Below are 25,975 nucleotides of genomic sequence, written 5' to 3' on the forward strand. Positions count from 1 at the left end.
TGCTGTGTACGCATACTGGGCACAAAAGGTGGCTCTAAACCACCTTTCCACTATGCTTTTCCCTCTCCATTCCATCCACAATCCTGGAGCTAGCTAGGGGCCAAGCTGACCCTCCATGAAAATCATGGCACCTACTTCCCCTCCTTTTCCCTCACTGACTAGGGCTGCTCTATTTTGTACCAGCTGCCCTCTTAGGGGCCATTATGCCAGTGAAAATTGTTGGAGCACAATATACAATAGCCCCCATTACACACACTACTCCAGCATGGCCTCTGTGCTGGAAAGCGTGTGGTGCAGAGGCCACTATGATGTGTTAATATCACTTGGGGATTCACCTAGGCCAGGGACAAATCTGGCTACTTTGCTAAGCAAAGAAGCTGGAAATGGGCCCCGCTATCTGCCCTGTATGTGTGTATTAATTCTTGGACTGTATGCTTTTCAGGTCAGGGGCATTGTCCTCCGATATGTTTATACAAGAAACAAGGTAGGTGAGGTAATATGTTTTACTAGACCATCTTCTGTTTTGTGGAAGGGACAAGCTTTTGAGCTTCACAAGGATTGGAGAAAGAAACTAGTGTGTCCAAGCTAAATAGAAGGTGGGGCAGATTGTTACACATAACATACATGTTGTACAAGACCCCTTAAAATGAGGAGTTCAATTAACACCTCTTCAGTCAGGACAGTGGAAGGTTAGTAGACAACAGGGTGTGTTTATAAGTTGTTGTAAAACCATAAAACCAGTGTCTCTGTTAAGTCCATGGTTTTCAGTGTCCAGCAAAGTTATGAATTTAAATTCCCAGGCTTGTCTTTTGAAGAGGTTGTGCAGGTTTCCTTTGAGGATGTGGACTGAGAGTTCAGATATGAAGTGATGGTTTTGTGACAAGTGTTTGCCCATGGATGATACAGTTGTTTTGTCTTACAATTTTTCTCTGCATTCATTTGAGAGCATAGTAATTGTCTGGTTTCACCCAGATAGTTGTTGTCAGAGCATCTGAGGTACAGCACGCATTGTGATGGGCATATGTTGGACCCATAAATCTTGAAAGGTGTGTTGTGGGTAGTATTGAACTTCATAGCAGTGGACATATGCCTGAACGTTTTGCATTTATTATTCTGGCAAGGTCTGGTGCCACTTTGAGTTGGTGTGTCCTGGTTGGTGGAGAGCTTGCCTCTGATGGTGAGGTAGGGGACCAGGTGGGAGGAGGGAGAGGTTTAAAGGCCAGAAGTTAATATTGCTTATGTAGGACAATAGCCCATCCAGTGTCAGAGCATTTGTTCCACCCTTACCACTGTTGCTCGATCACATCACATCATAGAATATCTCCAGTGCACAGCCAGTCCTAATAAAAAATAGCAACAGCAAAGAGTTCCAAAAATCCAAAAGGTTAAAAAAACAGCCTTGTGAGGAGGTTCAAAGGCAATAGCAGCAAACTTTTTACATTGGGATTAAAACAGTTCCTTTTGTAACTCAATATTGCCCCATCTTTGGTCTTAATCTATAGGCCATCATTTTTTACCATTGTCCTTCACTGCAGTCAAATATTACTATCAATAAAATTACTGTGGCCAGGTGAAATGAACGTATTTTCCATTTTCAAAGAACAAATTTGTTCCCTGCATATAGTAACTTTAAAGGCAATCACGTTGATGTGATTTCTTGAAGGACACAAATACTGAATGTTAATGTTTTCATTTCAGAAATAGAAGCACATTCATGAAAACAAAAATCTTTTAGTTGGCAAGCAATACATGATGCTTTTGTAAACAAGTTGAACATATCAGTGTGGAATGGAAATTATAAAGGAAAGTTTGCAGATAGATTGTAGTTGCATATGTTGTTGAAATTCTTTTTAGAATTAAAGATATACTGAACGAAGGTATCCAAAATAAAAAGCAAATGACTTCTCTAAATATTTTGATAAAAACACAAATTTTCTGTCATATCGAATATTATTTTCTATCATGTTTCTATGCTTAGAGAGCAAAATATTAAGGTTTAATTTAATTTTATGTCACTGTTTAGTTTTCCCACTGAACTATCTGACAAACATGTAACAGATAAATGAACTAGGGATTTTGTTTACTAGTTTCTTTAAAGCAAAACTGTTTTTCAGTAAAGTAAAAATAGAAAAATCATATGAAACGATGGTGGAAGCATATAAACTTAATCCCATTTCGGAAAGAGGCAGGGAGAGAGAAAAAAATTCCTCTTTGTAAACTTCTAGGGTGAAACCCTGGCTCCATTGAAGTCAATAGAACTTTTGCCATTGTCTTCACTGGGGCCAGAAGTGCATCCTAGAACAAATCTACTAATAAGAATACAGTTCCTTCAGGAATTTCACTGGGAAATGATAGAAAGAAAGAATGTGTGCTCTCCCTTTCCATATATCTTAATTTGTGTCAGGAATGCATTTCCCATTTCTCTACTTATCATTCATGTTATCAGGCAAATAATCACAGAACACATAATAAGTATGGTACGCTATGGTCTGCTCTGACTTATTTTGCTGGTCTAAAGCTTCTACAGTAAAGATTCACGATGATATTAAAACTCCTTTGATCATGAAGAAACCATTAATAATTTTATAAATGACTTCCTCCTCTCTGCAAGAGAACAATAAGTTCTCTGTGTGCTGTAAACATTTTTGTTTACACTCCTTTGTATCATCGATTTGAAGGTAAAAAAGCTATTTTTCTGGAAAGCAGGAAAAACTACATTAACCATAAATCTACTGGTATCTCATTTGCTGGCTGCTTATTTTAAATTAGATTCATGATAGTTTTATATATTTTTCCATTCCCAATATAAAAATAGGTTTTATGGGCTCAGTCCTGCAAAAACAATTCTCATTGCAATTTGGGAATGAACAGATTTGTCTGCACAAGAAATGCAGAATCAGGCCCTTTTTCAGTAACACTATTGCATAAAGTCATTTGTAGCTAAGCTTTTTTGGGGTAATAAGAATGATATGGTAACTATAATTGTTTCTGAGAATCTGTAGATAGTACCGAATAGGTGACTTACTCTTTTGTGTTCTGTCTAGTTGTCAGGTCAGAGTACATCCTGAAAATTAGTCTATATCTGCCGAAGTTTCTTAGTTGCAGGTCTTTTTTCTTCGTGGTGTTGCGTAGAGGATGTTGAATAAGACAACCAATTTATCCTGAAATTAGTAAGCTACATGGCAAACTCATAGTTCAAGCATGCTATAATATTTTCTTTCTTTGAAGCATCTAATACTGGCTGCTTTCAGAGATAAGATACGAGACCACATTAGAACAGTGGTAATATCTGGTACGGCAAGTCCTGTTTGATTCTGATGTTGTCCTTTGGGATGATTTGGGAACAGGATAGGCATAGAAGCACTGTGTCTCTGTGCTCATGCACACGCCCCAGCTCACCTGCAGACCTCATGAGATTCTACAGGTTTGGGGTTAGGCTCCACAGTTCATTCCAGGGAGTGCAGTTTCCCAGCTGGCCAATGGAACAATCGAGAAGAAACTCCATGAAGAGAACCTCCTGGAGATTTCCTGTCTTATCCCTTTCTGTAGTGTATAGGAATGGGGTAGTATCTCTTCTGATAGTTTTTGAGAGCCCTCTTATGAGACTCCCTGTCTTTTATTGCAGAAGCCACCAGAACTTGACAGAACAGCAGTGTGGGTGCATAGCTAGGCCTTGTATGTGTGCATATAGGTAGTAAACATGGTTATTTGGAATCCAGCTGTGTCTTCATGGTGTCTTCATATTCTTAGTGTTGTGTAGAAAGCAAAGACAAAACAATTGTTTAAAAGGGATACTACCCAGTTCCTATACACTGCCTTCTTTACTGCAGGAGAGGGTGATCTGGCCCTCTGTGAATCTTTATTCATTTCCCTGGCTGTAGTAAAACTTGCATTTCCCTGACAAGGAATGTATGTTGGGAAAGTATTTAATTTAACGGGCAACACCCTGTCTGCCTATTTCTGGAAACATTTCAATCCATTCTAAATCTGAGATAACATGATGTAACTAATTGCCATAGATGTGTTTATTTCATCTACAAAATGGCAGCTTAATACAATAGACGAGCGATTCCCAAACTTCTCAAGTGTGGAGACCCCTTTTCAACCTCCAAATATTTTGCGGACTCCCATATGCTCCTAGTTTTATTTGAGATGATACATTTCTTTGGTGAGGATGATGTTGTTTTTCTTTTCCGCAGACCCCCTGTAGTAGCCTCACAGACCACAGTTTGGGAACTGCTGCAATAGACCTTTGTTAAGGAGGAGACTCTGTTTATGGTGCCTACTGTGGGCTGCACAGTCATTGTTGGCTTCCCTTGTGAGGGCCAAAATATAAAGATTTTATGGGCTGCTTCAAGCAGTAATTCATGATTTTAGACTAAGCATTATATTAATAATACTTTGCACTTCTAGTATGCCTTGCATCTGAGGATCTCAAAACTCTTTACAAACACATTGGTCCAAATTCTGTCTCTGGGTAGCACTGAAAGGGGGAGTGGACATGCTGAAAGATGCGTTCTCTGCTCCAAGAACCTTGCCACCAGGATGGGATGCCCCCAGGAATCTTAAAGATGAACAGCTTGCTTGCCTGGACAATATGTGCCACTCACCCCAGCTTGTGCACTAGCGGACTCTGGGGCTGGTCATCCTTCTTAGCTAGCAGACCACACCCTCTTGAAGTGAGTGGATCTGTGTGGTAGTCAGATCTCTCTTTTCAATTTCTTGAGAACTAAGGAGAGATTCTGCCTGGATGGGGGAGAGGCTCCCTGTATAGTCTACCTCCCTGTCCCTTGAACACCAACAAATGCTGTCTTACCCCAATTAATTAAAGGCACCTTTGGAACCATCTTGGGTGGATATGAAACCTAATGAGTCTTTCCACCCTGACTTCTATTATTATAATCCTGTGCTTACCTTGTCAGTGAGAGACAGAAAAGGATCACTTCACCCTCCCAAATTTAGCAGCTTATTAACATCATACATAACACTGTGTTACAGTTTAGGACAGAGAATGAAGAAGACGACTGCATCCAGGTGAAACTGCAAGATCTTTAATGACTACAGGATCTTATTTTCATATTGCATATGGAAGATACTAACAGCACAGAATTTCTTAGCCATGTGTTGAGGCATTGGTTCAAGACCAACTATCTAGGCTACCTATTGAATCACCCCCACTCCATTTTGCAGTATATACTATTGTTGTTCTGTCTAAATCTCCCATACAAGAACAGATCCAGCTCAGCTATGTGTAGATTGAGAGATCTGACAGTATCACAGCACATGGTGAAATGGCGATATTTAGATATGGAACCCTGCTAAGTAGCCTTTAGACCACATTAATATGCTTGCAACAGCTTCTGTCGCATACCTGCTTCTGTAGAGACCCAAAAGGTGGTAGTGCACAAAGTAGTATTAATTTACAATAAAATGTATAGATAACACAATATGTAGTTTAGTTATGCCTCCCACCTGCAAGAACTAATGCAGTGTGTCATCCCATTGATCTCAATGTGTAAAGCGGAGTATGTGCATAAAACATTGCAGGATTAGGGCCTTAGATGGGGCATGGCCTGTCTTCTCTGTATGTGTCCAGGGGGTAGCACAATGGAGCCCCAATGATGCTAAAGCAATAAAAGTAATAAGATTTGTGCCCCCACTTTTAAAGTTTAGTATTGCAAGCTGTTGCTTTGTTTTTTTCCTGTTTGTAATGACTTAGTCTGGTTAAGTGTATTTTACTTATTTGGATTAAAAAAAGAAAGCAATAGTTAGATATCTGTGACAGCTCAAAGATACACATTAGACCAAAGCATCTTAATATCTCCCTTAAAATCCTTTTCCCACACAAGCCTCTGTCCTTTCTCCTGCCCTGCCCCTCATACCGGGAATGACATTCCATATCCCATGGACCATGCAGATTAATAACAATTGATGTGTAAAAATTCCTTTTAAAAGGAACTGTCAGGATTCATAGGCTACAAAAACAATTAACCTCCCTTCCTTACCTGCTCTGCACTCTTTTCTAGTGTTCTGTCTCTGTCATGGACCCAACACTTCAAAACACAGTCACATGGAGTGATCTTTAATCACTTGAGTAAACCCACAGAAATCAAATGATTACTCATGTGAGTAAGGGTTGCAGGATTAGGGCCTTTCAATTGTAATCTCTTTGCAAAGGTTCCAGTGATTCTGCTCTCAGTAGCAGTAATGTAAATATAGAATGATTTTTCTGGAGTTATCACACACCTACGTCAGTATAATGGGAGCAGAATTTGACTCATTGTGTCTTTTATTTGGCTCTAAAGAACCATAAAAAACTATGGGGTAGGTAGATAATAAGAATTTCCCAAATTATTCAATTAATCATGCAAATAAATGGCTTCCCTCACAAGAACCTATTAATATTATTGTGTGTAGAGTGAAGTAGCAAATCTGGAATATTTCACATTTTTTGGTAATAGACAAATTTTTGCATTTCATACTAATTATTTGGGAGGAAAAAATAGCCTTTGTCCAAAAACTATAAAATATCTTTGCTGATAGAAAAGCAAATTTGATTTTATTTTGGCTTTTTTAAAGGTAAAATGTGGAATTTTCCAAAGTACTTAAGTGAGTTAGGAGCACAAATTCTATTGACCTTCTGTGAAACTTATGCTCAGAAATCACGTGGTTGCTTTTGAAAATCTTACCCCAAATGTTTACTGAAAAATCAAATAATGGTGAAATGTCTTTTGTGTTTCTTATATACAGATTTCACATTTTAATGTATCCTGTTAGATTACATTTATATTCCAATGTTGGACTACGTTATTGCAAACAGTGCACTTTCCACTTTAAAAACAAAAGTATCAGTGTAGAAATAGACCTTTTTTAAAATCCTTGCTGATGATTTTAAGCCCGTACACAATCCTTCAGGGGACACTCCACTTCCATTATAGAGACCTGCAGAGATATTGATATAGTCATATCGTGAGATAGATATAGGTAAACCAATGTTTGAAACAACCCCTGTGTGAGGTGCTAAACTCTCTCCTTCCTATTGACATCATAGGGAGTTGAGGGCCTTCAGAACCTTGCAGGATTGGGTCGAAGTGTTGGAGATGAGAAATGTTTGAACGGGCAGCACTAGCCCATGTAATCTGAAGCCAGAATTAAGTTCTATCTACTTTAGCTGTGTTAAAACTGTTGTTCTAAGTAGTACTGTGGGGGAAAAACTGCCACTGGAAATATATTTTATTCCACTTTTTAAAAAAATGGCTAGATTTAGGCCTTTCTTTGTGGTCACATAATTAAGATAATTGTATTCTGTAAAGATCTGGGGATGGCCAAATTTAAAATATGTTCTAAAGCATGGCCAGTTCTGAAGTGTCATACATAGTACACTGCTGCAAAGATCAAAAAGCTGAGAATTCACATCACTGCAACAGCATAGATAGAAGATGTTAATATTGCTGAAACAATAAATCTAGTTTTGGAGTAGGTCAGCGGTCTATTACAGCTGCTTCTCTGGCTGCCGGATCAGTTAGTGTTCCTGTTGCAACCTCCATGTGTCAGCTGACTTAGTGTGACTAATGGCAGCCTCTGTCATTGGCAGACAGAGTGATGAGGAGAAACTAAAATAAAAGGTTTGAGAATGTAGATTCATTCAATACTCCTTCAATGGAGTCTAGCAGTGCTAATGTTTAAGGGTGAGTTCTTATTGGAGAGTGTAATCGTCTCTGAACAAGTTACTGTCTCAGTCCCCTTCCTGGTAAACTGATGTCCATGTATCAAAAAAACAGTTGCCAACCATGGGTATCTTTGTTGGCATTCTCAATACAGGTTTTGTTGGACCATGGAGACTGAACTCTCTTCTCACCGTAGGTCAGAAATGAGGCATCTTAATATGATGGGGTGGCAAAGTGTTCCTTAACATCCCTGCTTTACTAGTCATGGGGACCAGCAGAGAATTTCAGTTTCCAGGACAGTTAATCTGTTAACCCAGGCCTTTTGTTTTTCTATGAGCACTAAAATGTATATTTAAAAAAAAAAGTGGAGGTGGTGAATGGATCAACTTTGTATGAAAGATTGTTCTCATCTTAGCTTAAGCCTGACAGAATAACCTGTAGCTTGAATGTTGCACGTAGGCATAAAATCAAGGAAAAGGAGGAGGTGCTGTGGGAGAATCCTGTTCTTGGTGGTAATGTATCTTAAACAAAGATATGCTGTAGAAGTCAGATTTCCAGAAAACTCTGTTGTGCAACAGTATTTTTTTGTTAATGGCAGGCGGAAGTATAGTACAACCCAAATGTAGAATTTAGAGAGGGGAGAAGTCAGTACAAGTGGCAAACATATATTTTTTACAGACTGCCACGCAGCTTTCTTAACATGTTTTGTACACACCTAGCACAATGGGGCCATGATCAGGATTGGAGCCTCAGAATACTACTGTAATACAACAAATAATGACCTGTAATGTGACCTTAACACAATTATTTCACACAGTTAAAAATTCTTATTTATTTTTACTGCTAATCACGGCATGATTTTTAAATTCGCCAGTATTATCACCATAGAAATGATACCATAGTTCCTACATGGCAATAAAACTAATTATTTGTTTGACACGAGAGACTGACTCATCCTTTTGTTCATGCAAATATTGGCAGAACAATGTGCTAACGATTGGATTTTATTGTGCTGGATTTCATTGTGTGTTGGGAATTACTGAGGTTTCAAACTTAGATGTATTTATTTACAACATTTAGTTCCAGCCACTTTCTTAAACATAATCCTTAAACAAATGAAGAAAATGTGAAAAACATTTCATTCAGCTATCTGCAAAATTTGCTGATATACAGTCAGAGTGACTTTATGGTATTGACTTAGCTGTGAACACACTTAAAGGAGAGCTGTATGTTACAATCAGCCTGCCTGCTGATCTTCCACTGATTTTAATGCAGATTTCTTATGTGGTGTGAGAGTATTAAATGGCCCTAAGTGCTTATTACTAAAATATTGAAACTAATTGTTTTAGTGTGCAACCAGGGATCTACTATTGTAGCTCTTATTGGTGCCCAAAGTCCTACTCCCCATGAAGTCAAAGGGAGAAGGCATTATTCAAGTGAATTAAGGTTGCAGATTCAAGTCCCAAATTCACATAAAAAAACAATCCATTTGTAGTTATGAGAGGACAGTTTGGGTGAGAATCTTAGCAATGGTGTCTCTAAAGTCTGAGCAAAGTGAAACAAATGTTTTCAACAGGGAGGGAATTCACTGGGGCAAAGACACCTGCACACTCCATTCTCCTCCCTCCACCCCCACTGTCCCACTTAGATTTTACAATACTGTTTTTTCAGTATCCCTGTTGTCTCTTCTGATTTTCTTATTCATAATATTCCTCCCTCAGGCTCCTTTCTCTTTGGTTCATACAAGTATGTGATTCGCAGCTGTGCTTTATCAACCTCAGTTGTTTGACCAGTGCTTGATTTTTTTTAAAAATTTTTTTTTAACTTTTGTTTTCATCGCCACTGATGTCTTCTGGGTTTTTCAGTTAATGAGTACCTCTTTTTCCCTGAGGATAGTCTGTCTGACAAAACTGGTTATAACCTGCATGGACTTCTTCCCAAAAACATGCACTTACACATCTGCCTCTGGGCAGTGTTTGGCTGACTTGTTGCATTCACATTTGGGAGGTAAACAGGGAACTACATACATCCCCCTTTTTTAAGAATGAAGGGGGAAAGCACGAGATTTAGTTGACCCTGTATAGGCAACACAACAATCCACCAAAAAAATGCAGCCTCCAATAGTAGGTAGTGCCCTAAGGAACAACTGGTTGATGGACCTCAAAATATTTATAGGATCATAGCAACTGAAAGCTTTTGTCAGAAGCAGAATCACTGGACAAAAAATCTGTTGTAACACTATCTCCACTTGGAACTGACTTGGACTACACTCCCCTGGTGCTCTAGTGCCCACTCCAGAGCAGGTAGCTGGGAACTGGTTACACTTCTCACTTTCTAGCCAGTCCAGCTTTGGCAATATGGGTGCCAGTAGTTGAACCAGTGGAGATCCTGCCATATCATTTCTTTTGGGGAAGGATGTCTCAGAATCCAGAGGAAAATTCTATAGACCCCAGAGCCCCCTAGGGAGAGCATGCCTCTTCATCTTAGTCCCTCCTCCCTAAGCGTAGCTCACTTCAAAATGTTGAATACATTCATTGGCTGCTATGCTTGCACTTGACCCTCCGTCTGAATTGCAGTGTGAAAGTTAACATTTAAACCACCAACACAAGCCTCACAGTGGATTTTCCAGTAGGATTTCCATGGAGCTGCTAGGGAATGATGCCATACACCTCTAAGCTCCTTTTCAGCTGGCTTCACTTCCCCCTTCAAATGACTGATCTTCCCAAATATTCATGGAGCTACAACCACACAGTGTTCAGATTGGAGAAGGGGAGACCGCTGCAGGAGCTTTGACTCCAATCCCATCATCCCTCTCCAACCCTGCATTCTATGCCCATAGGCCATACTTGGCCTGTAGTTGGGTTACTTTCATCCCCTTAATACCTCAATGTGGAGAAAGAGAGAGAGAGTCTGTGAGAGATGCAACAAGGGTCCATATTAGCATTTCATCACCTCTGTCTTGCTCTCCAAAAAACAGAACTGCTGCTGAGAAACAATAAGTAATATGATCAATTATCCTATGGAACAGGAATCTTGAATGTGACTTCTCCCTAAAAACACATGCATACAAATCAAGAACCTATCTTTCTTCACTAAGTGTCAGGGGATATAGAGACATTAGGACATTAATGAATAATGGAATTGCCTGGCAATGCTACAGGTAAAGAAAATAGAAGACATTTATGCCTAATGTTGACTGAACACGTACATTCCCCATTCACTGAAACTATTGCTCAAATGTTGTTTAGCCATGTGCATACAACAGCATCGTAATTCATATACTATCAAGGCTGGTGAGGCAGAGTATAGTATTTTGTTATATACTACATACCTGTAGGTTTTATGAAATGCACACCAAATGCTAGGAGATAAAATAAAGCAAGGCCTGAAAAATCATAGGAGATGGATCTTTAAGACCTGTGCTGGCATCCATGCACGCTGAGAATGCTCATTGACTTCAAAGCGAAGAAATTGGGTCCACCATCAAGGGCAAGGATAGAAAAGAAATGGCTGATCAGCCCGCTCTGTTGGCCGTTGAGAGAGCAGTAGTTGTGTCAATACTTATATGCATCTCATGAAATGTTTTCTGATTGACTAACGGAAAGAGTTGTGATAGTTATACACACCGGTTATGCCCTTGACTCTACAGAGTGTGAGTGTGTTAACATGTTATTTTTGCTATGTATACTAATTTTTCTATATTTCCATAAATACCTCTGAAATTTTTTTCCAAATCAAAGAAAACATGACTTATGTTGTAATCAGAGTATGGGCCATAGTTAATGTTTTAAAATAACTGAGGAATTGAAATCCACATTGTTTTACATAAAGGAAAATCTGGATTTGGAACAATGTCTTCAGCAGTTGTTTAAGATATTTAATAGACATTTAAGTGATGCTAAAGTACAAAGGGAAAGTCTGAGGTATAAAGTATGGCCATACACCATTCAAACTAAAATACAGTTATGCTTACTTTTCTGAACAGTACCCCGAAAATAAACTTGATGGTTTGCACCAGTGTGCTTTTACTTTCTATGCCAGATAGCAAATTTGAATTTGCTAATTACATGCGGATTGGGATTTTAGCTAAATGACTTATATTGACCTATCCAATATTAAATTATATTCTGAAGTAGAAAAATGACTGCAAATTTGTTCTAACTAGGATTATATCAATAAAGGACTCACATTTCACGTGTTTTCTAGTAGTCATAATAAAACATAGTGTTATGTTTCCTTACCTACTACGTTTACGTTTGTTCTTTCATATATTGCCAGGCTACTGATGTGCAAACACCAGGGTAAATATATACTGGCAGATGGGTGATCGTTTGAATTCACACAATAGCACTGAGTCATCTGGACAGAATTCCATTCTGCTCCTGTATGTTCCCATTGTAGGCTCAATGCATCATGTTCAGAAATGCAACCTCACAATAACCAGAGCTCAATTAATCACTTCTAACTTTCTCTTTATTTAAACCTTTACCCATACTTATATTTAGCTGCACCACTGTATTTTAATCTTTTTTAGATTACTTAGGTTTTTCTGGATAACATTTACACAAACACCCATAAGTTCACAAACACACATTTTACAAGTGCTTAAATATATACAGATTCTTTAGGGAAGAGATAAAGATCTGCTCTCATGTTCCTGATGACCTCAAAAGTTCCATTGAAGACACTGGGATTTTATCACACACAAGAAATTCAGAGTAGTGTCCAGTATATGCTATATAACCATATGAACTCTACATAGAAGGAGAATGAATGCCTCAGCCCTTAGGATTCTGTAGATGAGCATAGGGATATCCCCTTCATATATGCAGGGAGTATGTGTATATGTGCATACATATGAATGATAAAAAATAATGTTCCATAATATAAAGTTGCATTGAGCTTCCTAATCAAAATCTGATTTGGCCCCAGCTCTGCATTCCTCAGAAGACAATCCTTTTGTTGTTTGAACTTACTGTTATTCATTTGTGATTTGCTAAGGTTTGGGATCTGTGCCCAGATGCTAAAGAAGAGTGGCACCTCAGTTCTAAAGCAGTGTGAAAGTTGGGCAACTAGGCTCTGATGAAATGCTTAAGTTCCAAAGCAATGTTATAATTGTTCCAAGAAACTGAAGAAGTGTGGGAAATGCACCACAGTTCTAAAGTAGCATGGAGCTGTGCGCCAGTATTCTGAAGAAGGTGTCAGAAATGCAGAAGCACAGCAGTTGTGCCAAGGTTCTGAAGAAGGGTGGGAAATTCACATAGTTTTAAAGTGGCATGGGTGTTGGGGTCAAGATTTCAAAGAAGTGTGGGAACTGAACAGGAACGCCAAAGAGTCATGTATCTGCATAATTCCAAAGAAGATTGATAGCTGCCCCAAATCTGTGATAAGCACAAGAAATATGCCAAGGCTACATACACGTCTCCCCTCACATCCTGAGTCAATGCCTTCACTACAGCTGAACAACTAACATGTCCTCCTGTGGAACTCATATATCCTTCAAGGAAGGAGGAAGATATTATAATATCCATCTTCTAGCCCTGCCTAGCCTCTAAGTGAGTTTTGAATCCACTAGATTTATTGAGACTGGAGCAAGAACATTCTTCTGCCCCAATCCTCAAAACACAAGGATAATCACACCACACAATGCATCTGGATTAAGGTAATAATTACAAATGAGATTCTAAGACTCACAAGGATACCTTAGTTCCAGAGGGGTAGCCGTGTTAGTCTATATACAGCAAAAACGAGAGTTCTGTGGCACTTTAAAGACTAACAAATTTAATTTTTGTAGGCATAAGCTTTCGTAAGACTCAGCTCACTTCATCAGATGCAGAAGTAGAATGATACAGTAAATAGGAAACATAGATATACAAGTGCATAGAGAACAATGGGGGAGGTTAAATTTGTTAGTCTTTAAAGTGCCACAGAACTCTCGTTGATTTTGAAGGATACCTCAAAGTCCTTAGTAGGATGTACTGGATGTTAGAGATATTCTGTCTCTGTAGATTTAATGAAGTATGCAGATTTCTTAAAGTCCATACCAAAGGAACCACAAAGAAAAGTTTTTAGTCTACTGGTTTCAGTTTGAAGACATTCTAGTACCATTCTAGCATGTAAAATACCATATATCTAGGATATATTGTAATTTATATCCTGTAATTAATCAAAAATAAATAGTTCCATACACTAAGGTACCAGAATTTTTCCTTGATAACTTTATCAAAACACTAAATAAATCCCTAAAGACTTTAAGCTACAATTAAATTTTTGAAAGCATCAGTAACATTATAGAGAAAAAATACGCACAAGAACATTGTAGTTTTAACAACCCAAACATTAGAAAGGCAGGAATTGTAAGTTCAATTCATAATTTTATAGCATGAAAACACCCAGTGCAGGTACTGACATTTGGTACTGACATTGGCTGACATTTGGCAATTTCAGATTGAGCTAAAAATTTGTACACTAAAAAAACTCAAAGAACTTCTTTGCCTGTATGATTTGTATTAAAGTTATACAAGGGTATATTATCAGTCCAGTTAAGTGCCAGATTCCTTTCTGGCAGCTCAAATTTGCACCCATAAAATGGATTGCTGGCACAGGTACTTGTATTACTAACTACCTGAGTTTCACCCCTCTGAAAATATATCTCACAGTTGAGATATGGGTTGAATACATTCAGAGAAGAGAAAAACAGGAGAAATAAAAACTTGTAAAATGTTGTAGAATTTTATTTTCAATGAAATGCTGCCCCCTGACTTATCCCTGTAGTTCAGCAAGATCCAGAAAGGCACTTAAATTAAGAGCAATAAATGTCCTCTTAAGTTAAAAGATAATTGGATAAAAAAGTGATGAGATAGCTGTCCTCATGGCTTAAGTCATAAGCTGATCAGCAACTGCAGCTGGGAAGGAAGTTTTCTGACTATGGTACAGCTTTGCTCAGATGCATTTTTGTTGTTTGTTTGATTCCTCTTAATCATCTGACACAGGGAGGGTATAGCTGGACTGATGGCTTCTTGCTACAGCTCCAGCAGTGTGTTTATCTGTGTATTTTAAAAGCAGTCATTTGAGGCCAATCCTGTAGTCTAGTCTTTACCTAAACAAAACTCCTCCCAAGTGAATTCAGAAATAGTGAAAAAACTGCAGTATTGCAGGATTTGGCCTCAGTGCCAAATAAGTGAAATATCACAACAATATACCTAATATCAATTGTATATAGATATGCCTGTCTATGTACTTTCCATTTTACCATATGCTGTCTGATTGTTTGTATTAGAAACTGTGACACAAAATCCTTTAGTCTCTCTCTAAATCTAACTATAAACTCTGAAAGGAGGAAAAACAACAATAATCCCTTTCAGACAAAGGAGAGCTTTGTTTAAATAAGAAGCAGAATCTTCCTCAGTACATAACAATTCAAAGGGAAATTTGCTGTATTCAGTCTCCCTTTAGGTAAAAATGTGGAGTCACTGGTAATCATATAGGAAAAAAAAATCCTACTGTACAATGGGAAAATGGCATCCAGCCTCCACTCAGCTGCTAATGTGCATAATAACTTTATTTTTAACTAAAATGTATTCAAGTTCCTGTGGGGCTGAGAAGAGACCATTAGTAAACAAAGCTTGAGTTTTAATAAGCACTGTAGAAAGCCGTTTAAGTAAAAATCCAGAAGGGAGTTGGGAAGAGCTGAGGGCACAGTCAGGGTAGCAGGAGGTAAGTCTGAGAGGGGAGGCACAAACAAAGGGTGGGAGCAGAGAAGTCAGGCGGGGGCAGGGAAAGGCAAGAACCGGTTATGTTTCAACTGGGGTAGCATTGGGAGGGACTAGGACTGGGATTAAAGTGTTTAGACCAACCTGTTCCTTTTTCTTTTAGACACTGACAGTGCATCGAATGGGGTGGAATTTCTGCCAGAAGAGCTGGGTGAGGCTCCGAATAAGCCTGGAATGAGGGTGAATGAGAAATACTCCTCTTTACCTGATGAGGAGAAGGGGATTCACATTATCAACATCCGAACTATTGAAGACATCGGATACGTCCAGCATGAAAGCACAGTGAGTAGAAGAGTTATTAGATGTTACTTAACTTCTGGGTTTTTGTACCTTGCTCATCACCATGGTATCCAAGTGCCTCCGCAGAAACATAGGAATGTTAAAAAACATGTGTTTGGGGGTTGGGATAGTGTGAGTTCTGGACTATTCCTTGTCATATGAGAAGAGTTACCAGCAACCACAGAACAGGCAACTTTAAGAGGTTTGTGTTGACTCGTGTATTGGAGGAAGGGAGAGAATGAGGGATCCTAGTTTGAGCATAAATCATATTTAGGGCTGCTTATTCCAGATTAAACAAACCAGTAAATAAGGCCAAGGCTTTTTGAATCTGTGTAGCTGTATCGAAGAGAGCCCTTAAATGTCTAAAAATGTGTACCCAAAAGCTACACATCTGCTTGCATTGATGTTACACCAATAACCTACAGTATCGATTCCTGTCATCTGAATGGATTTTCACTGTCATTTTTATGCCTTGATTACATTTTTTTAATTACAATTTTTGTACTTTAAATACTCCTGGAGTAATTTCTAAATATTGTAATGTAGATGCTCAGGTGGTTAGAAGTCAGGAATGTCACAAACATGTAAAAGGTCAGAATGTGTATCGGTGTGTTGATATCACTGCTATCATGCTGATCAATATTGTCTTATTGTTTCCTTGTACTCCCTTGTCCGTCTGTGTCCATCTGTTGTCTCTTGCCTTATACTTAGATTGTAAACTCTTTATGGCAGGAATGGTCTTTTTCTCCTGTTTGTACAGCACCTAGCACAATGGGGTCCTGCTTCATGATTAGGGTTCCTAGGTACTATGGTATACAAATTAATAATTAGATTAATAATCATAATAAATGAGGGAATATGTCAGGGGTGGCCAAACTGTGGCTTGTGAGCCGCAAGCGGCTCTTTTACAGTTGAAGTGCGGCTTACGGAGTCCCATATGCCCCCCCTCCCATTCTTTGCCTACCAAAATGGGGTGGGGAGCTCAGAGCTTCTGCCCTGCAGCAGTGTGGTGGGTCTAGAGGATTCTGCCCAGTGGGAAGGGGGGTGTCGGGAGTCAGTAAATTTGGCCACCCCTGGAATATAGGCTGAGAAGGACTGGAACACAAATCTTAATTTATAGGAAAATGTACTACAAAAAGAATATTCTCTTCCACAATGGAGAAAGAATACTTAATTGGAATTGACTGAATGAAGTGAAGAATGGTCAGAGTATGAACAGCCTCCTAAGTGTGGGTTTTTAAAACTAAAATGTCCTTTTAGTGATTTTCCCTTTAGATTGAGGAATTTGATCCTTGTTTGGTGTAAATCAGCATAGCTCCACTTATTTCAATATAGCTACATGGATTTACATCAAATGAGGATGTGGCCTACCAATATTTTCTCAGCCTTAACTCCAGGTTAGTACACTTTTGGTTTGGGAATTTCCTTTGCATTTTAAGAACATTATAATAAGAAACTTCTGATATACTTGCCATGGGAAAATGTTTATTCTCCTTCAAGTACATAATCAACATTATATTCTAGATTACAGGAGTGTAGCCACTTGCTTAATAGAATGGCATCAATATTTCTGCAAAGCTGTACTTGCAGGCTTCCTAAAATCTTATCACCTCGCTAGTTCAGAGCTGGACTTCATGATATCCTCATTCTTTAGTAATTTTATTGAGGCCAGGTCTATGGACTCCTTAAAGTCCTTAACCCATCAGGGTTTACCACAATGTAACAAGACTCAGAGATGGAGGGGAGGAGGAGATCAGGCTCTCAGCAGGAATCCTTGCAGAGTTGAGAATCTCAGTGTCTATGATATATTGATTCTGATTTGTGTTTATGAGCTGTGGGATGGAAAGTGTTTATCTCTGTGTTTCCCCATGCCAGTGATTTTAGCAATTTCTAAGATCAATTAGATTCTGTGCAGGTCTTAGAAAATGAAATGAACTCGTGCTGCTTAAATGCCTGGTTGAATCCTTTCAGTGCATATAGTCTCCATAGAAGATCATGTGGGAATGAAAAGCTGAACAAATATGAGTCCATTTGGGACTGAGTGAGGAAGGAGCCATATATTTTTGTATCCTAGAGCATTGGCACATTTCCCTGCTTTTTGGATCCTCAGTGCAGTTCCCATTCTGTTTCTGAATCTTGGTGCTCTTCCCATGTTATTTTGGAGCATTGGTGCAGTTCTTAAACTTTAGCAAATCACTAAGTAAATGACTCTAAAATTAAACCATCTGTACTGTCCAATGCAAACATAGGGCTACTCAAGCACTCTAGAATAAAACACGTTTTGAGTGCATTGACCATGCTGTTTGGGGGAAATAACATGACAAAAAGCATTAAAATGTTTGTTTTCCAAAAGTGAATAACATCTGTTTTTACAAAGAGGAAATTTCCATTAGAATTGTCCTCTGGACAGAGACCACACATGCAAACCATAAAGAACCAGTATGCAGGTCCTCATCACCCACTGGGCCATATTCTTTAATGCAATCTGTCCCCTTCCTGCTGCTCTGTTGGCTAAAAGGGACCAGAAAGCAAATAAATCTTCTATGCCATTCTTCACACCCCCCATTATGGAGGGTGTTCTGAAGGTAGGGAAAGGTATGGCCACAATGCACTGCTCTCTGATGATTTCCAGATGGCAGATGGCCCTTTGGGAGTGGGCCATAAACAACTGGCACACTTGTTCTACTCTGCTGGAACCATCTGCTTGATCCAACGCAGAACTGGCCACAGAACCTGGGGGCTGAAAATGGTTTCCTTGTGGCTTCAACAGTCTAGCCTATTTATTTCAATAAGAATTGAAGACACTCAGCACTTTTCAGAATTGTCCCACAGATAGATACTGAGCACTCCAGAAAGTCCCATTCACTCCAGTGGGAATAGAAAGTGATCAGCACTTCATAGGATCCAGCCCTAGCTTTTACCTTTTAGATCTGACTCTATTTTACTGAAGAATTCATCATTTGACTCCAAGTTTTCCAAATGAAATGAGATTGGTGGTATTGATGGAACCCCAAGAGTTCCCAGGCTTTACTGAGAGTGGCCAGTTGTACTTAAGCAGTTTGACTGCGTGAAGGTATCCCAGAATATTTTGCAGTCATAAAATCTGCACATCTTTGAATTGCCCCCTGGAAACCAAATACCTGACTGGTGCTTTTGAGTGAGGATGCTAAAGAGAGGAATGGTCCCATCTGGGCTCTTCCCTCATAATCAAATGAACGATGAGTAAATTATATCTTGTTATCTTTAACTGCTATTACTAAACTTGTAAAACAAGAGTCTTTTGCTTGGTCCCCCAAGACTGGCTCCTTATTTGAAGTGTTTATTAGCTTCCTTCTAACTCAGGCAGATGGGAAATGTTGCCCAAAGTCAGTGAGAGTCAGTGGTGTACCACGGGTCTCCAGCGCCCGGGGGCCAATACTTATATTTGTGGGGCCCCCCCCACCCTCGGCGGCAGCAGCAGTGGCAGCGCCCCGTGGGGGTGTCTGTGGGCCCATTTCTTGCTCTCCCCCACTATCCCCTCCCCCCCCCAAGTGTGGCGGGGAGTGGGAAATGGGCCCAAAGATCCCCCCCCTTCCCCCTGGGGGCGCTGCCACTGCCACCAACAGTGGGGCGCAAATGTAAGTATGAGTGTTCTTGGTGCTTCTGAACAAAAGAAGCTGTTTTCTGCTATTTGGTTCCTTTTACATTCAGAGAAACAGGACTTGGTACATTCTTTTTAAATAAACAAAAATGCATCAACTATATACCTGAATGTCACCAATTTCTGTTCTGAACTGGAACATCCCCAGAGCCCCAAACTTTGACTAGGGCAACAATATGTAGCTCTTCTCATTTGAGGATCTCAGACCTGGCCTCTTTGTGAACACAGTTTTGTTCCCGCAAATGCTTGCATCCACTGGTTTATAAAACCAGCAAACTGCAGATACACATGTTGCAGTGTGTATTGAACTTTTTGATTTGCAGCTGATGGCCAATTGCTACCATTTGCACCAACCATTCATTACATGGGGAAAATATGTGTGGGCTTAAAATTCTTCCCACTAAATTAAAAGCCATAAAATGTACAAGGGCCCCTGAATCTTTGTAGTGTCCCTGCTGCCATTAGTATTTACTCTGAAAACAGGTAAAATCTGTAGGCCAATTTCTGCCCTCACAGTTGTGTGTGCAGAATTTTGCATCATATGAGAAAAGCACTGTATAAGAGATAGGTATTAATAGTGTTATGTATTAGTATTTTATAAATATTAATGTTTTTTTATTTGCCCTGTGCAGTCTAGAATTAATAAAGAAATTATTGATTTAGGATTCTACTGATGTTGCAATTTCAGAAATGGTGTTTCTTGCATCTTGTAACACCAGGGTAAATAGGTTTAATTTGCAATGAATTATTCCAGTCTGGAATACATCTTTGCTACCAACAAACTGCATTGAGACATGGCTTGTACATGAGAAAAAAAACTACAAACTAAGCTAGGACTGAACCTAGTTCCCTGTCTGCTGTCCACTTGCATTTTTGGCTCAGCTACATAGCCAGCTGGCTCCCTTCAGTCTCTATTTAAGCTGATCTCTTTCTCAGATAATGCAAAATTCCAGTTGTGGATAAGAGAAAAGTGAGAAACGTTTGCACGTGATATTAATCTGTTTATCAGAATTAAAACACAGATGTCTTTGTGAAGAAGGACAGATGATCTTACTGGTGATTAACCTATAAAGGCGGAAAACTAAACCTACCAAGTAGCTGACTGATGAGCTAGAGTGCTGGTAATTAGATTAAATCCTAGTCATTTTATCTATTTATTTCTGACCAATAAAACTCCAGCTGGTCAATCAACAGAATAACAAGTGTTAACTTGCAAAATCTAAGTGGCACAGGGGGGCAGTCCTCAAACTCTCATGTGTCTGAAGATAAGACATTCTCTGCTTTGAAGAAGATGAAACACTTAATGTGAAGGTGATTTATTTTAATATTTGGTTTGTTTGGTGTCCATGTCTGCATGTACACTAATTACTCTTCTTCCCTCCCCTGTGTTCACAGTTATTAAATTCGCTGTGTCAGGACCCAGATGCCAACTGCAAATATGGAGTCTATTTTAGAGATGGCAAGAGGAAAGTGGATTACATCCTGGTGTACCATTACAAGAAGTCCTCAGTCAGTAGGACACTCACTAGGCGAATTCATCACAATGACTCAAGTGCCCGAAGCATCAAACAGGATCTTCCGCTTCCTGGGAAAGGAGGACACCTTGACATGGGAGAAAGTGAGCCCCACATGGACTATCATGAAGATGATAAGAGATTCCGCAGAGAGGAGTATGAAGGCAACCTCATGGAGGCTGGTCTGGAATTGGAAAGAGATGAAGATGTAAATAAACTTTTTAACTCTTTTACCTTAATAAGATAAGTAAGGGCCAAATACCGAGAAATATCAAGTAGTTCCTAAGAAACTGAAATACCCATTGATTCCAGTGGGAATTACAGGTGCTTACCGCCTTCCGATATTTGGTCTTTATCTTTCATAGCACCCCCAACTCCCTTCAATACCAGTCATCCCAGCAGCTCACAGGGATCAGGCCGATAGTGGAGTTGATCTCCTAGTATATAAATATAGTTTTTGAAGTGAATACTTGTTTTTTAACTTTTTTAAATTCATGGTTTTATTTCTCAAGAAAAAACATGAGATGCAGGCTTCTGGTGGCATGTTCGTCAGCCAGGAATTGAAGTGCTCTGAGCATTTAGTGAAGAATAAAACTAGAGCACATCTAGAACTGTTTTATCTGACATTTTCCAGGCAGATACCATATTTCTCTGGGAAATGTCTGATCTGAGTATACAAGTGTACTGTATTTCTAGATGCTAACTGCCTAAAATATGCACTAAACTAAGACAGATACCAACAGCCCTCAAGAGCCTGATGTGGCAGCTGAGATCAGCAGAGCATTAGAAAGCAGGCACATCCCCTTCTCCACAAACACACCCACCATGCCATGATAGAGGGATGGATTAGAAGCCACTAGAGAATCCCTTTATCCTGGGGTAATCTTTCCATAAATATCTATATCAGCAGTGAAGCACAAAAACAGCCACACCATACCAGAGATCTGGGCCAATAAGTGGTTTTTTTTTTTTTTCTGATTTAGGATTGAGCCTCTCATTGGTTTGACTCATAAGTTTTTTTTATTGTTGTTTGAACCTCTTTTAAAAAGAATAATACTGGTAACCTAACAAAACATGGACTTCATAAACCCATTACACACAGCATTTCTACAGATGACAAATAAACCCCAGTAGTTGTGAGAAAAATCATGTTACATTAATTTTTGTTTTAGCATAATAAGATATAACTTTTGTTTCTTCATAAATATAATATAACACAAACTGATTGCACATTCTGAAAACACTGGGAAAATGTGTCTATATTCTCAGTAGCAATATTCAGATTCTTTCAGTTTTTCATATTATGTATAATGCCCATAGCATTAATCTACTTCAGGGCCTAAACAAGCAAACGTATTGTGAAAACATTCAGAGCAGTGGCATATATCCTGCCTCTCATGATGTGGAGGGGCTGAAACAAATGGTTGTTCAGGCACTCTTCTCTCACTTAGTCCACACAAGGCTCTCCATGCAGACACTGCAGGTTTTTGTGGGTTTGGGGTGGATGGTGGACCAGACAGTGATATGGGGAGTTTTTTATGTAGCATTGTCCCAAGACAAACTGGTTGGAAAATTCCCATGGAAGTGAGTTCTGACCCTGTCAGTATTAAACACTGCCTCCCAGGACCTGTCTCTTATTGTCTATGACACCCCCTCACTCCCCCACAGGTAGTGGGGGGATGTTAAGAACAAGATGTCAGAGAGGCATGTTTCCTGAGGCAGTCCTACTTCTGGGGAAAGAGAGAAGCCTGGAGAGTACCACAGAGGATCCAGCCTTCAATGAATTGCTAACTGATCTTTAGCTGATCTACATGGCACTCTTCATAATTAGCCTCCTTATTAAAACATTTAGAATTTTTTTTAAATATGCAATTTAAGAGACTTTGAAACCTTTTAAGATTGGACCCACATCAAACCCTGAGGTCTGAACATCGCTGAACTTTTTGGAACGTTCGAAGTCACGATGTGAATTTGACCTAACCCCTAGATTGAACAACTCTCTATTGGTATGTTTAAAATATTGACCTAGATCTGAAGTTTCTCATTTTAGGACTATCTCTAGAAACTTCACATTATGTTGTATCCTTTATTATAAAAGAAGACACTGACACTTTAACATTACAGCTAAAACTGAATCAGAAAAACAGCTCCAGCTTCAAACACCCCTCAAATTTTGGTCAATATCTAGACTGCATCTAAATTCTATGGCTTGGGCCCACTAGTAATTCCAGTCTGTTTGAAAAAGAGCTATTTACACTGAAATTGTCACATCTCAATCTAGAAATATGTTTATGGGGGCCTTGTGTAAATGGTCTAGATTAAGTGCATGGATTTCAGATGTTCTTCATCTTTCCACTATGATTAGAGATCAGTTGTACAGTAAATAACTCTTTTCACCTGCACATCAAAAACAGTGTATTCTATTAAAAGATTGTTTGACTATGTAAAACACTAGGGGTATATGTGATCTGCTGCCAGTGAGATTAGTAGAGAGACCCATGGTCAGATTCATTTCAAAGGAAGTGATTGTGTTTTAATTAACTGATCCAGCCAGTATGCCTGGGGTTGCGGAGGGAGAAGGTAAATATTTTGTCAGTTTTATTTACAAGATCTAAAAGCTGGGTCTTATATCTGTGATTTGAGCATTAAAAAATCCTAAATATGTCCATTAAGCATTCATGAATGTACAAATAGGACAAACCCTGGGAAAGTGAAATGATTTTTCATTTCAAGTTCTATATTCCCAAATGTAAGTATCAAGAGCCTTTCATCTAATTTGAAAACTACCATAGTAGATTGGAAATCTCCTTGTGCTAAGTCATGCAGATTTAAAATAGTTTACATGGCAGGGTGTCCCCATCTACGGCATGTAATACTACTTTAAATAATGTTGAAGGTCTTTGAGTTCAAACTAGGACAACATGCATACCCATTCTGAGGGACACTGTCCTCTCAATACAAGATATCAAAATAGAAAAGAAATGTACAGTGATGAGAGCCACAGGGATCAACATCAACTTCCATGTCCAAAGCTTGAGTGTAGGGCAAAAGGCTTGCAGCTGCTTGCTTCAGTATGAAAGGCATTATTGGGAAGCCATGAAGTCACACTACAGGTCTTTAATATTAGTAAAAGTGAGCACTTATTAAAGGGAAGACCTATATTAAGTTGCTTAAATTCTCTTCTGTGAAGTTAACTCATACATGTTTTTGAAGCTGTGACACACTGGAGGTTGGCAACTATTTATATCCCCTGAGTAATGTGTTTCTAGAAAGCAGGTGCAGAGTATTGCAGACTGAAAACAAGCTTTTATTCTTGCATAAGCAATTACAGCAGCAAGAACGGAAAGATAAAGCCAAAGTTGAAGTCTTGTGCTGTTTAAAGCTATACCTTAGTTTCAGTGGAATAACCTGTTGAACAGATGAATAATTGGCACCATTCACTCTAATGATTTGAAATGATAAGTGGATAAAACCACTATCACAGTATAATGTACATTTAAATACATGTGCATCTGACAAGGGCCTGAAGTAGAACCCCAGAGCCAGGTGTCCCAAAACTGAGGCAAGTTCAGATCAACAAAGCATCTAAACTTTGTGGCTTACGTCCCTCTGTAATTTGTTTATATTTAAATAGTTTAGCCAACTTTTCATTAATATTTTTAATACTAATCATCCATATCTGTGTTTATCCATGTCAGTTACTACCCTCCCTTTGGATTCTAAAGGCACAAATGCAAATAAATTTCAGGTGCAGAAGAAATTGATTTGGCCCTTAAAAGAGTCGTGTTTAGAATGTTGGGCTTAATGGACCAAATTCATCCCTTTGGATGAAGTTGTATGGAATGGTGTTACACCAGGGATGAATTTGGCTCAATTTTCCAAACTTTGTTTCAATTTTGGTCTTGCACATGTGCACAGAGTCCAGTCATCCCGTCTGCCGCATGACACAGCCACAGCAAAATGAGAAACAACACGCCACCCAATGCGGAGTAGCAAAGAAAGGGTGCCTCCATGTACAGGTAGCACTGATTTGGGATGTTTGCAGTTGCTATGCCCAGAATCTATACATACACACATAATAGGAGAGTGGTCAGCTGAAAAATGGGTGTGTTTGCAGGAATGTGGCTTTTCCTACCCAGGCACTTAAGAGGGGGCTCAATGTTTATGATAATTCAGGCAGTTCCCAGATTGCTTTAAATTACATTCCTCCCCATGTTCCCGATCATCCCTTAGTATTGGAGAGCTAATGTGCATGTCTGGCTGTAGAACTCCAAGAGGCAGTGGCAGAGTCAGAGGGCCCAGGGCAAACCAGGAAATGACAGAATCATACAGAGTGGTTCACCAAAGGTTTCTATTAATGGGCATTTATGGACTAAGAACAAGATACAGACACGCATAACCTGCCAATCATACAGGTAACGCAGTGGTGATCATCAGGAAACGAGATTAGCCATCTCAGACACCACCTTGTTGTGTGAAGCTGATGTTGGGCCTTTATAATCCAGTTTCCTGCTGTATGATGAGGTCGACACTTGTGCCCATGATGAGGGTTGACCACCATTCTGCCTGCAGTGTATCTCCATCTTGAACTTTCATTGCTTCAGTTCATTTCCTCAGCCTACCTCCTCTTACATTGTCCCACCCTTAATTGCCATCAGGGTGCCTGGTCTGATTCCTGTGCTTGTCATCCTCAGACATGTGCTGTAGAGATTTTTCCAACATTTACAAGCACCCTCAATTCCCAGGACATGTATTATTTTATTTCAGTCATCCCAACTCCTCTTTTTGCTCATTGCACACCTGCCTAGGATTTCCCTTTTCAGTGGCATGCTGGCATGAAGGCAACACTCTGTTTTGGGTGGAATGAAGAGAAAGGCTTTTATATTCTGGTGCAGATTTGGAGCTTCCAGCACTTCCACTGAACATTGGAACAATAAAGCCCACTGCTGTTATCTGTCATCAGTGTGGAACATATACTTACAAAAGCATGGAATCACCCCAGGGCCTCCAACACTTCCTTGCTTTTATTGTTACAAGAGAGGTGGTTATGCTTTTGAAGATTCCTGTTCTTCAAATACAGAATCTGTACTACTGGATTTGAAG

At 39.3% G+C, this 25,975-nt stretch overlaps 1 protein-coding gene across 2 annotated transcripts in view; it reads left to right on the plus strand.

Moving 5' to 3' along the window:
• Positions 1-25,975, plus strand: part of ANO1 (anoctamin 1) — a 122,579-nt gene that overhangs the window by 37,242 nt on the left and 59,362 nt on the right. For both annotated transcript variants that reach the window (XM_067558224.1, XM_067558223.1), the window contains exons 2-3: positions 15,543-15,721; positions 20,754-21,080. In XM_067558224.1, the coding sequence (XP_067414325.1) occupies positions 15,543-15,721; positions 20,754-21,080 (506 nt within the window). The remainder of the gene's footprint in view (positions 1-15,542; positions 15,722-20,753; positions 21,081-25,975) is intronic.

This window comes from Emydura macquarii, unplaced genomic scaffold (genome assembly GCF_026122565.2).
Source record: "Emydura macquarii macquarii isolate MOO-44397 ecotype Brisbane River unplaced genomic scaffold, CSIRO-AGI_Emac_v2 contig_1876, whole genome shotgun sequence".
NCBI lineage: Eukaryota > Metazoa > Chordata > Testudines > Chelidae > Emydura > Emydura macquarii.